Source organism: Macaca thibetana, chromosome 6, assembly GCF_024542745.1.
Source record: "Macaca thibetana thibetana isolate TM-01 chromosome 6, ASM2454274v1, whole genome shotgun sequence".
Classification (NCBI taxonomy): Eukaryota; Metazoa; Chordata; class Mammalia; order Primates; family Cercopithecidae; genus Macaca; species Macaca thibetana.
In genome coordinates this window covers 32351674-32364938 of record NC_065583.1, presented here as the reverse complement: position 1 = coordinate 32364938, position 13265 = coordinate 32351674, and the positions used below count along the sequence as shown (strand labels likewise).

At 47.5% G+C, this 13265-nt stretch overlaps 1 protein-coding gene across 3 annotated transcripts in view; it reads left to right on the top strand.

Moving 5' to 3' along the window:
• The window catches only part of ABLIM3 (actin binding LIM protein family member 3), a 119757-nt gene that overhangs the window by 69086 nt on the left and 37406 nt on the right, over nucleotides 1–13265 (top strand). For all 3 annotated transcript variants that reach the window (XR_007726470.1, XR_007726469.1, XM_050794008.1), the window contains exons 7-8: nucleotides 1160–1253; nucleotides 7727–7814. Coding sequence is in view for 1 of the 3 variants with exons in the window: in XM_050794008.1 (XP_050649965.1) it covers nucleotides 1160–1253; nucleotides 7727–7814 (182 nt within the window). In the remaining 2 variants the exon portion in view is untranslated. The remainder of the gene's footprint in view (nucleotides 1–1159; nucleotides 1254–7726; nucleotides 7815–13265) is intronic.

Sequence of the window (13265 nt, the reverse complement as noted above, 5' to 3'; positions counted from 1 at the left end):
TTGTGTATTGCTAATTCCCCAAGGCCTCACCAACAATGGATCCAAAAGAGATTGTGTTGGCATTTATACTCAAATCTTGTTGGCTCGTCACATCCACCTTCTAACAAATGACTTTTTCTCCCTGCAGAGCTATCCTCCCGCACCCACAGAGTGAGAACCTGATTGAGCGGGGGAGGAATTGAAAGGGTTGGGGGAGGTTTGTCTCAAGGGCTCACAAACAAGTCCTTGCCTTGTGGGCACAGTCACACCTCCAGACCTTGGTCAGATAGGAGTCCTCACTGCTGCTTCTGTCAGGGTGGACCCCCAGCAACCTCAACAGGGCAACAGCTTCGAGATGGAAAAGTGATGTGCCTCTCCTTTAGGTCTCTCAGTGTCTGAGCCAAGTTCTCTTACACCCAAAAGTGAAAGAAATGTTCCTCTCTCCTCAGAGTTTAGACTTGGTCATTAGATCGAGGCAGGGCCCAGAATCTAAGCTAAGCTCTCCGATGCCCCCAATTATCTCTACATCAGTCCTAGAGAATTGAGAACCAAATGTCCTCCTCAAAGACCCCCTCTCAGCAATCATGGCGACCTCCAGCTGCCATTTGCTGAGTACTCAGTATGGCTAGGCACTGTCCTGAGCCCTAGGGTACACCGGACCCATCTTCTTTAATCCTCATGACAACCTGGGTGAGAAACCAGACCACCTGGGTTTGAATCCCAGCTCTAGGTCATCCTGGGTGGCCTGGGACAAGTTACTAAAGTGTTCTATGCTTGGGTTTTCTCACCTACACAATGGGGATACTAATAATTCTGACTCAAAGTGTTGTTCGTCAAACACCATCAAAGAGCCCGGCACACACCAGCAAGAAATGTTAGTGGCTATTAGTTATAGGGGGTAGTATAAGAATAAGAGATAACAATCTTATCACTGTCCGCCAAGTGATAAGCATTGGGTAAAAATGGAGCACACGGGAGGTGGTCCCAGGAGGCTTCCTGTCATACACTGATCTGGGAGCACAGTCAGATGATTCTTTCATACAGATGAAATTGTTTATTAAAGGAGGAGCATCGAACTTTGGCTCAGTCACCACAGGCTGCAGGTCCTGAATCTAACTGCCATGCACACCCTCACTGATCCTCTCTAGCTTCCTCATCCTGTGTGAACTTCTTCTTGCAGGGATGGTGTTCCATACTGCGAGTCTGACTACCACGCCCAGTTTGGCATTAAATGTGAGACTTGTGACCGATACATCAGTGGCAGAGTCTTGGAGGTGAGTGGGTATAAGTAACCGTGAAGATGTGGCAGGGTGACCTGTGCCTCCAAAAAGTCATCACAGAAGAAGGAGAAAGTCACCCCACACCTTTTTTTCTATAGCCTCTACCTCCTCCACCTTTGCTTGCTACATGACCTTCAGCAGATAACCTTGCTGAGATCTCTGGGAAACCCCAAAATGAGAAGGTGGACAAAATTCTTCCTGGTTCAAAAAATAGAGTGTGCTGGGAAAATCAGTTGTATCTTTGATTCGGACCCAGACAGATTTCGAGAGAGTGACTTTAGGATTTTCCTCCCAGCCCTGCCGGAGGATGGAAATCTTTTTTATGGTTTTTTTTTTTTTTTTTTTTTTTTTTTTAGTATTTGGTAATGTGCTGATTTAAGAGTCAGCTTGTCTAGCAGCTTGCTCCCTAAGCCCTTCTTTGGCGGGTCCATCACCATGGCAACGCCTCTCCCCAGCCTTCAGTGTATGACTCCTTCTGCAGTGACAGACAACCTGCAACACCCTTGCTGAGGCCCTGCTGAGCCCCTGTGCACTGGCCTTCCTGGCCTTTCTGGCCTTTCTTCCTATACCCTGTGGGTCTAGAAGCTATCTTCCTATGCTTTGGGACCACCCACCTTGATGAATTAGAAACAGGGAAGAGCTCAGTGGAAAGGAAAAATAATAGCCTAACAGGAATAATTGAGCTCTAATATTGATTCTACTGCTAACTCCTGCTTGGATTTTGAGTAAGTATCTTTGCTCTTCTAGGCCTCAGTTTTTCCATCTAACAATAGCTAGAGGATCAGATTGGATCAGGTATTGTAAGTAGAATCATTCATTCTGCCAAATCTGGCCAGTTGGTTGTGGTTACCATGAGTGCTTTGTTGAGAACAATTCTGCCGCCACATGTGGACTCAGCAGAAGGGGATGTAGCAACCAGGAAGGAACTCTCTGAGGGCATGCATTGAAGCAGAGCCCTGAGGATGAAAGCCATCCCTGAAGGGGCCTGAGGTGGGAGGAGATAGAGGAAGAATGAGCTTGACCCGTTCAAAAACAGAGAACCCACACAGAATTGTGGCTGCAGGATTTTTCTCAACACAGCACTCATGGTAACCACAACCAAGTGTCCAGATTTGGCTGAATTAATGATTCTGCTCACAATAGCTGACCCAGTCTGCCAGTGTGGCTGAATTCTACAAATTGAGGGTAGCAGAGGATGAAATATAGGAGTATATCATATATGGCATACCATGTAGGACTTTGTGGACCATGTTTAGAAGTTTGGGTTTTATACTGCATGCAATGGAAAGCCATTGGAGAGTTTCAAACCAAGGACTAACATGATAAGATCATGTTTTTAAAAAGATTCCTCTGGTTACTATGTGGAGAATTGACGGAGAGAGTCAGAGACAATGAGATATAAACAAATGAACAGTGCTGGGAAACATTTAAGCATCTCCAGAGAGCCGTAAGGAGTGCGGTGCAGAGGACGAGGCATGAGTCCAGGAAGGGTTGTTGGGGGTGGGTTTCTGAGGGCCCGGGATACCAGGGTGGAGTTCACATGTGACTCACTGGGCAAGGGAGCATTGTGGAGAGACTGGGCAGGAACGTCCTGGTTAGAGCTGGGCTTCCGGGAGGATGACGTGATAATGTACACAGGCTACATTTGAAGGAAGGAAGCTGGAAGGGACGAGTGAGGAGGCCCCTGCATGACCCAGGCAGGAAGGACTCAAGAGGTACAGTAGCAATGAAGAGGGAAGCCACGCTTGTGCCCAGCCCTATGGAAGTAGAATTCCAATCACTCTGCAACCGAGGGGCAGCTTGCAGACATGAGGATTGAAGGAGAAGCAGCTAAAAGTTGCACCAAAGAATTACCTATTTTTGAGGGATAGGAAGTCTGGTGTCATTGGCAGAACTGGGGACGACAGGGGAAAAAGCTGATCTGGCAGAAACATGGCAAGTACCATTTAGGATGGGTTGTAATTGAAGTCCCAGGAGTATTTCCAGAAGGCAGTCAGAAACACGGATCAGAGGCCGGGCGCGGTGCCTCACGCCTGTAATCCCAGCACTTTGGGAGGCCGAGACGGGCGGATCACGAGGTCAGGAGATCAAGACCATCCTGGCTGACACGGTGAAACCCCGTCTCTACTAAAAAATAAAATACAAAAAACTAGCCCGGCGAGGTGGCGGGCGCCTGTAGTCCCAGCTACTCGGGAGGCTGAGGCAGGGGAATGGCGTAAACCCGGGAGGCGGAGCTTGCAGTGAGCTGAGATCCGGCCACTGCGCTCCAGCCTGGGCGGCAGAGCGAGACTCCGTCTCAAAAAAAAAAAAAAAAAAAAAAAAAAAGAAATACGGATCAGAGGCTGGGAGCGGTGGCTCAAGCCTGTAATCCCAGCACTTTGGGATACCAAGATAGGATAATCACTTGAGTCCAGGAGTTCAAGACCAGCCTAGGCAACATAGTGAGACTTCATCTCTACAAAAAACAAAGAAAATTAACCAGGCGTGGTGGTGCATGCTTGTAGTCCTAGCCATTCCGGAGGATCCCTTGAGCCTGAGAGGTGGAGGTTGCAGTGAGTTGAGATTGCATCACTACACTCCAGCCTGGACAACAGAGCAAGATCCTGTCCGAGGCAAGAAAAATGAGAAAAGAAAAGAAACATGTATCAGAGCTCAGGAACAAAGCTCAGCCTGGAGGAGCCAATCTTATAAACACGAGGCTTTGAATAATAGCACCACTCAGGATTTCCAAGACAGAGGAAAGAGAGCAAGGAAGGATGCTGACACCAACCTTGGTGAGCAGCTGCTTACAGTGAAAGCTACTCAAAAAGAGACTGAGGAGGTAGCAGAGGAAGATATAGGAGGAGAATCAGGGATTCAGTGAAAGGACGGAGCTTCAGAAAACATGGCGAGGTCAGAGTGTTGGTCAAACTCTGCAGAGCAGCGAAGGACTGCGCGGGCTGCGGAAAAGCTGTTGGATGTGGGAAAGTTCACCTTCAGAAGAGTCGTTTGTTGGCTTTGCAGAACTGTAGGGAAGAGGCATCCAGAGTGTAGTAGGTTGAAGGGTCAATGGAGTGGGAAATAGCACAAAAGGAAACTTTTCTTTCCAGAAAGAAAGAACTTAGATTACAGATGGGGCCGCAGATGGGAATTTGTTCAGCATTTCCAAGCTGCTTTGAAATCCTGTTGGTGGCAGCTGCCGTTTCCCCGAGAGTTACTGTTGTTTAGCGTTGTGGTAGACTGTTCCTCCCAGGCAGCTCTTGTGACTGAGTTTTGATTGATTCCATTTCTACAGGGCTCCATTAGCATCTTGAATTTATTGATTTTTTTTTTCTTAGAGCTGGAAGAGACTTTTAGCAATCAACTACTTCAACCTCTTCATTTTACAGATGAGAAAAGTGAGACCAAGACATGCAGTGTTTTTCCAAGGTCACAGGCAGCACTGCTGGTAGAGACAGAGCTAAAATCTAGGACTCCAGGCTGCTATATCCACACTGATACCCACAGCTCTCAGCCCCGCTCGTGAGTCTTCGAGTTAGCATGATGTCAGGAAATAGACATGGCTGCAGTAAAACAGACTTGGATTCAGATTTTACCACTTCTAGCTCCGAAGCCTTAAGCAAGATACGTCCTCTTAGTCTGTATCTATCAATAGACAATACTACTGTCATTTAATTCCTAATGAACATGTTAGTCAAGACTTTTTGGGCTGCAACAGAAAGGAAGTTTCTCAGCTCCCATAACAAAAAGCCCAGGAGCTGGATCCAGTGCTTAAGGAAAATCATTTAGAATCCCCAGCCATCTTGGCTTACTTTCTTCCAGGTTGAGTTTATTCTCAGGAGGTTCTTCTTGGTGAGAGGAAAGTTGGACACCAGTTGCCCCAGGCTTAGATTCTATCAGCCGGCATCCCCAATGGAAAAAAGAGCTTCTCTTTTCTAATAGCTCAGCAAGCATTCTGGAACTAACTCTCATTGGACAATCTCAGGCCCATCCCTGGACGGCTAACTGTGCTCATTGGTGAGGTCAGCACTACTTAACCCTGTGGACTGATATGGAGGAGAGGTAGCCCCACCAAGGAAAGGCTTGGGACTGTTTCTGGAAGAAGAAGGAAAGAATGATGGCCATGCAGGAACAACAGTGGCCTAAGGTAGAGCCCAGCACATCGTCTGGCACACTGCAGGCATTCAATTAAATTGTTTCTCCTTCTCTTTTCATCCTGTCCCTTCCCATTTCCTCCCTAGGCCACCCCATGGTCCCTTCCTCAGTGACAGAGCTCAATGACTGTCATTGTCACTCTTCCATCCTTGTCTGTTTCCTCACCAAAAAGGACCACAACCTGTTACTTGTTGCTATATTTTTGAACCTGGTTTGCCATTTTCAGTCCTCTCAAATAGGGCTGTGTTTTGAGGTACCAATTTTTTGCCATTTTTCTTTACTATTTTCCTGATTACAGTTCACTAATAGACAAAATGGCTCATCTCAGCTAGCTGACGTGGTTTTTACTTACTCTGGGTGCTGGCTGCCCTAACCTCCCTTTGCTCAAACTGTTTTCAGCACCATCCAAGACTGGGGGTGCTGAGATGGGCATGAAGCCTCTTTCAGCTGGGGCGAGGTAGTGGGGCATGACATTTAGGAAAATGCTAGGCTTCAGTTTTGCCAAGGCGCTGTTGCCACACTGGAAAACAGGTCTATAATCGAAATGATAAAGAGACATAGAGTAGGAAGAGGCTGCTAATTAAACCGATTATCCTTGTCATGGTACAAGGGAATCAGTCCCACACATTCCAGCTTGGGAAAATAGCAGGCTCCTTCCAAAGTTTGAACATATTTGCTTTGATGATGACAAGGACACTGTCTCACTGGTGCGAGGCCATATAAACAAACGGGGGGAAAGAAGGAATATTGGAGATTTTTTTCTTTTTGTAAAAATCTGCCTTTCCCACATTCTTGCTAAGTTTTTAGAATAGAGAGAATATCTCCAGAATAGGCAAGCCCGTCTCAACAATCTTCCACTGCCCCCACATTAAAAAAAAAAAAGCAAAAAAAAAAAAAAAAAAAAAAAAAAAAAAAAACCTAACTTTGGAAATAGGTCTTCTTATTATGCAGTTATAATTTTTGAATTGGAAGGAACCCATTAGCATCACATCAAGTGACGGCTTGGACAGGGACCTTTAAGAACCCCTAACATCCATCAGTTTCCCCTGGGCATTACCCTCCCACAAAGAAAACCCTGCCCTGATGTTGCAAAATATTTCTTCAAACAAGGCCCACCTGCCAGCCCAATTGCTGCACCAAGCCCCTGCATATACAAATGCTGGAGCCACCACTCAAGGTCCCTTTTACAACAAGCCCTCTTGGCTGGGATTTTGGTGTCAGAACTGTGACTCCAGAAGCGAGTACTGAGCTGGTGACTGGCTCACACCGATCCGGACCCAACATGCTGCTGGCTTGCGGTGAACCCTTGAGGCACACCCTTCTCAGGGGCTGTTTCTTCCCCTCATGGAAGTCTTTGCAGCTGCAAATTATTTTTATTTTTAATTTAAATAGTGATGGGGAAGGAAAGTGAAAATAGGGAAAGGCACTCACCAAAGCCACACTGGGGTGAGCTGGGGTAGGGCTGGACACACCCAGGTGCAAGACTCACAGGACTGGCCTGGGGATCTGGGGGTTCTACAATGGGTCCTAAATCACCCACTGAGCTCTAAAAATCTGTCTTTTGTGTGCCAGTCTCACAATTTTTGCCATGCCTGGGAGCCTCGTGTGCTTATTCTTCCATAATACTTTAAGTTGTCTTGAAGTTGGCCCCCTTATATGTAAGAAAACTTATACACGACATAACAGGAAAGCCAGTATCACTTGCCATATTGCATATAACCTGAAAATAGAGTTCTAGTTGGATTCTACTGCACGAGGAGGTTCCAAGCCTCACACCTGTTCTCATTCTTTAAAAGGCAGATTTGTGAGTTTTGGATAGATGTTAAAGACACATGAGCACCGAACTGGTACTTCCTCATTGACAAAATCAGAAGAATGTATAGAGGACTGAAAGGATCTTTGTTTTTTTCCATTGATCCAATGTTATTAAATCCCAAGTTCATGTACCACTTAAAATCATTTCATGTAACATTGGTGTTAAGGGCCCCTCACTTGGGGAAATGCTGGAATGTCTTCAAAGCAAGCCTGTTTCCTCCTCTGGAAATGAGGAGGTTGGACCAGTGGCCTCTGAAGGGTCCTTCCCAGTGTCAGAATAAAAGAGCAGGTATTCAGGGAAGTCCCCTGAACTGCCATCAGGGACCCATGGAGTGAATCAGGAAGCTTCCTGGCTGGGCTTTTAGATGGTTGTGGACTCCCCTGGGTAACTCCAACCAACTTTAGGGCCATGAAGATGCAAACAACACTAATGTACCCAGGAAAGATTGAAACCCAATCTGCCCCACTAGACAGCAGCCCTGGCTCTCACCTCCTGCTTCATCTCTTCATTTCCATAGGCAGGAGGGAAGCACTACCACCCAACCTGTGCCAGGTGTGTACGCTGCCACCAGATGTTCACCGAAGGAGAGGAGATGTACCTCACAGGTAAGCAAACCTGACCCTCTGTAAGGCCTTCCGATCTGCTCATGACTGGAAAGGAGATGCAGTCTCCTTCAGGTTCAGTGTTATCTTGGCTTTTGGCTCGTCCTCAGAATTGCAATTAATTGGCCCCTCTCTGGGTGGATCGGGAAGGTTGCCGGTGTGGCTAATACGAAGTGACATGTAATCTGCCTTCCGTCTCTGTGCACCTCCACCCGCTGCCCAGCTGGCCTGCTTTCCTGGCAGTGCTCTGAGCAGACTCTCCTGGCTCTGCCTGGGGGTGGAAAGCTGAGCTGCACAGGGCCAAGGGGTCAGAGAACCTCAGAGGGATGCCTGGGTTGCGAAGTGTCTATAGCATCACAGCCTCTACTCCACCTCCTTCTCCCCACATCTCACAGCATCATGCCAGGCTGCTGCTCGGGGCTTCCCAGGGACTCTTAGAATGCACAGAGGAATGAGGAGTGTCAGTCGTCCCCACAAAGCTAACCAGAGCTGCTTTCCCTCTGCTGCTTCCCAGCCCTCTTACCCCAGGATTCTTACAACAGTCTCCTAATTAGTCTCCAGATTCTGCTCAGCCCTCTACCCTCCGCCCAGGCCACCATCCCAGGGCATCATGTGCTCTTGGCACTGCCCTGCTCTTTGGGGCCCCTCCCTGTCTGTCTGCCTATTTAGCTACAAACACTTCAGCCTAGCATTTAAAATCTTGCCGAGGTCCCAGGCTTCCTTTGTAGCCTTGAACATACCCGACACCTAAGCTGCCAAAGCCAACTTTTGATGGTTTATTCATCCACTCAGCGACTGTTCCTTGAGCCCTGCCATGTGCAGGCTCTGTGCCAGCATCCGTGGTGAGGCTCACCCAGCCCTACAGTCCCCTGAAGGAGATGGGCATTAACCCATAATCACACAAATAAACGTCAGCCATGATAAGTGTTATGGAGGAGAGAAGTGTGGGGCTTTGAGAGCACGTAAAGGGGTAGGAGGAGTATCCAGGAGGGCTCCCTGAAGAAGGGCCAGGAGCAGAGATCCAGACCATGAGCAAGTGTTAAGTGGTATTGTAGTTCATTGGGGCTGTTATAACCTGAGCAGACTGAGATACAGACAGGGCAGCTTATAAGCAGAAATCTATTTCTCACAGTTCTGGAAGCTGGGAAGTCCATGACCAAGGGTCCAATAGATTTGGTGTCTGATGTGGGCCCACTTTCTCAGAGATGGCACCTTCTCTCTGTGTCCGCACATGATGGAAGGGAAAAGGCAGCCCTCTGGGGCCTCTTTTATAAGGGTACTGATCCCATGACCTGATCACCTCCCAAAAAGCCCCACCTCCTAAGACTATCACCTTGGGGGTTAGAATTTTGGCATATGGATGTGGGGGACACACAAACATCCAGACTGTAGCACTGAACAAAATGCAGAATACGATGCACCAAACTGAGAGGACAGAGCTTGCAAGACTCTGAGGTGGGTGAAGAAATGGCGAGTGCATGAGAGCGAGCAGAGCCTGTGTGGCTGGGGTGCAGATGGAGGTGAGATGCAGCTGGGAGGCGAGCAGGGTGGATGGACTGGGCCTTGTGGCAAGACTTTGTTTGGCCTTGAAATGAACTCATGGTCCTTTCTCTTGTCTTCCTGTGCCCTTCTTTGGAAATCCTGTCATTTGAGACCCAGTTCAGTCACTACATGCTTCACAGACACCCAAGATTCCCCCAACCCCACCCACAATTTAACACAGTCCCCTGTCCCCACATCCCCACAGCCCTCTGTCTGCCCCAGTCCCCTCCAGCTTGTATGAGAGTTGTTGGCCTCCTCCCTAAGGTCCTGTGCTCCTGGCACTGGTCCCCCAGCCCTGACACTGGCCCATGCGTACTCCCTCCACAGGTGAATGTCGTTGGTGGAGTCGCTGTGATTGGATAGCCATCTTGAGAAGGAATTAGGGCCCTTCCTCCAAGTAGATCTAAGGCCAGGGCAGCAGTTACAGGGAGTGTGTCAGTATCAGCTTGTCCTAGCCACAATGCCCACAGCCATGAGTTCCCTCAAGATGCAATGAGTCCCCCTGTGCCTACAGCCGAGTTCCTCAGCCTCAGCACTGGTGACACTGTGGGCTGTCCTGTGCATTGTAGGGTATTTGGTGGCATCCTTGGTCTCTACCCACTAGATGCCAACCATGTGCTTCTTCCCACTGACAAATCAAAAATGTGTCAGATATTGCCACATGTCCCCAGGGGTTCAAAATCATCCTCAGTGGAGAACCACTGGCCTAGAGCTACCCAACAGAAACTTGTGCCATCTGCTAAGAATCCTGGAGCAGGAATTCCTATGTTAGGTTAAACAAAGTGACCATTTCTAAGATGCTGTCTACTTACTTATATGAACTGATGCTGGAGGAGTAAGGATCCCAGAGTCACTCTAAACTGTAAAGTGCCAACCCTCATTGCAGAGATGGGGAAAATAGACCCAGAGAAAGGAAGAGACTTGTGTGAGAATGGGAGCATGCAGGGGCAGAGCAGGGCCTGGCCTTGCAGTTCCCTTCAGGGCTCTTTCCATTTTACCCCTGGGACCCAGGCCCTGCCTGATACTCAGGTCCCTGCCCCTTACTGTGCACACCAATCCTTCGTTACCTGGGTTCTTGAGTGATTCCTACTGCAGGACCCAGTGTTACGAGGCTCAGCAACCTGCACCACACCTTCATCCTGACCGCCATGGGAACCTGGAGTTTGCACTTGGCTTGAAAATTTGTTGCACAATATTCCTCTCCTCCTTCCGTGGTGAACACACCTCCTAGTGTTGAAACTGCCCTCCCATTCTCATCCCTACCTGGATATCACTAGAGTAAACCACATCTTTGCCTCTCTGCCTGAATTCCTAATCTTAATCTTTCCCTGTCTGGTGATTTGACCCAGAGTGCCTCAGCGGGGATCCTGGCTCCACTGATTACTAAGCTTTTGACCTTGGGCAAGTCTCTTAACTCTCTGAACCTTGGCTGCCTAATGTGTAAAATGGACCGAGAACAGTTGCTATGAGATATAGGTGTAGTAATTTCCTGACACATGGGAAGCTCCCTGTTCATTCATTCATTTAGCAAATATCTATTGAGTGTCTACTGCGTCCCTGCTGCTGTTCTCACAACTGAAGGTGTGGCAGTGAGCAAATCAGTCAAAGGCCCTGCCCTCATGGAGCTCACAGCCTCACAGGTTAGTGCCTTCACTCTTCCAGCTTCCCACAGATGCTGAAAGAGTTAAGCAAGGAAGTCAAGTGCACAGCTTTGCGATCCTGAGAGAGAATGCACCATTAAACCTACAGCGGAAATGCCTCCAAGGGTGGGAGATATTCTTAGTAATGAAGACGGGCCTGTCACCCTCTCATTAATTATCCCCATCCCTCTCCTCCTGGCTCCTGGGAGAGTGGGAGTAATTGCAGGGCCTTCAAGGACCTGCCTCAAAGGATGCTAAGTGATCCTGGAATGAGGGGGACCAGGCCAAGCAGTGCTAGAGTCAAGCTCACTTGGGCTGTGGGTGTCTTGTGGGGGTTCTGCTACCGCTGAGATCTGGGCCTTGGACACCCTCGCCAAGTGGGGACACCAGGATTCAATATGATATACCCCAGAAGTGGCAAGAAAACCCTGCTCCTGGGTAGCTCAGGAGTGTAAAGAAATGGCTGAGAGCCAGGACTCCTGGGTTCAAGCGTCAGCAATTCCACTAATAGGCTGTGGCCTTGAGAAGTGACTTCCTTCTCTGGGTCTCTTCCTTCACCTGTAAAATGAGGAGAGCATCACTGTCTTCCACTGATCCACTCAAACTGGGGGCCACGCTGTGTGCCAGGCTCTCTGCTACATGCTGGCCATTCAGAGATGAGTGAGGCAAGCATGCTTGCTGCCCTGGTGGAGTTCACTCTCCGGAAAGAGAAACCAACAGTGCCAAATAGAAGTGTAAACATTCAATGACAAGATGTGACAAGTGCTGCACAGAGAAAGTTTGGAACAATGGGCACGTGTTATAAAGCCCCTGCTCTAGTCTGGGAAGCCAGGGAAGGTGCCCCTAAAAAGGGATATTTCAAGGAAAGACCTTGAAAATGAGTAGGAGGTGGGGGGCTGAAAAGGGCAGGAAGATTGAGAAGGCAGCGAGAACAGCGAGTGCAAAGGCCCTCCCTGGGTGGGTGGAAGCAGTACAAGGTAGAGAATCTGAGGCAGGCCCACTTACCTGGCACCATATGCCACAAGACCTTCATGAACATTAGGGGCGAGAGTGAAAGTGAAGGCACTGGGGACTCCATAAAGCGACTTATATAAGAGAGGGAGAGTGCTGGGATGCCTGCAAAGCTTACAAACCCAGCCTTGTCAGTTCTGGAGCTGGACACAGCATGGTACTGGCAAATGGTCCTTGGGAGATTCTTTGGGTGAGTTTGTTTGTGTTTTAATTGCTATGTGATGGCTTTCTGATGGGCTCTAATTGGGAGAAGTCTGACGTCTGTCTGGAGGAGAACTTCTGGGGCCCCAGGAGACAAGAGCAAGTTTTATTTGTTTTAAGTTCTGTTGTGTATTCAGTCTTTTAACTGTGTTTGTAAAGATGCCAAATATCTAATCTGTTTGTTATCCAAACCCTTCATTTGGGCTTCATCAGGAAATTAGGTCACTCATTTTGTGCAGCAAAATAATGGCCAAAATGCTGCAGGTTCAGGGCAAAACTTATAGTGAAATCCCAGAGGTTGCAGTTACTGGATCAGTGAGAGTTTTTTAAAATCCCAAATGTGGTTCACGAGACAAATTTTGCTCTTGTTCTAAATGTGCCTGTACCCAGGAAAAGGGAGAAAATAGACTCTTCTCCTCTTCTGTCTACACCAAATACCCCCCTGTTCTAAGACCTGAGACAATAACCCTGGAACTACGCAAGTTCAGCTGCACATTTTTAAACAATTCTCTGTTATCATTTGTGTATTTAACTAAAACCCACAAGGCAGGAAATCATTTATAAAATACTGGACAAACCCTGCTCTGCTAAAGGAAAGTATTATAACAAATTGTAGGTCTCACCAATAATAATGATAATATTAATAATAAAAATATTAATAATAAAATGCCATCATTTTATTATTGTTAATAATATAATTATTATTTGTTGGTATTTGTTGAGCATTTACTATGTACCAAGTATTGTACTAGGAGTTTCAAACACAGTATCCCATTTTATCCTCACAACAACCCTGTCAGCTAAAAACTATTAATGTCGTCATTTTAGAGGATGAGAATGAAAGTTTAAACAGCATACGCCACTTGGCCAAGGTGGGCCTGTCTTGCTAGGGTTCTTGGAGGCAATTTTCTTATATCTATTACCAGAATTCTTAAACTGGTTCATGGTCAGCCTTTTGAATTCTATGAATCTTCTGAAATTGCTTGGAGGCAATTTTCTTATATCTATCACCAGAATTCTTAAACTGGTTCATGGTCAGCCTTTTGAACTCTATAAGTCT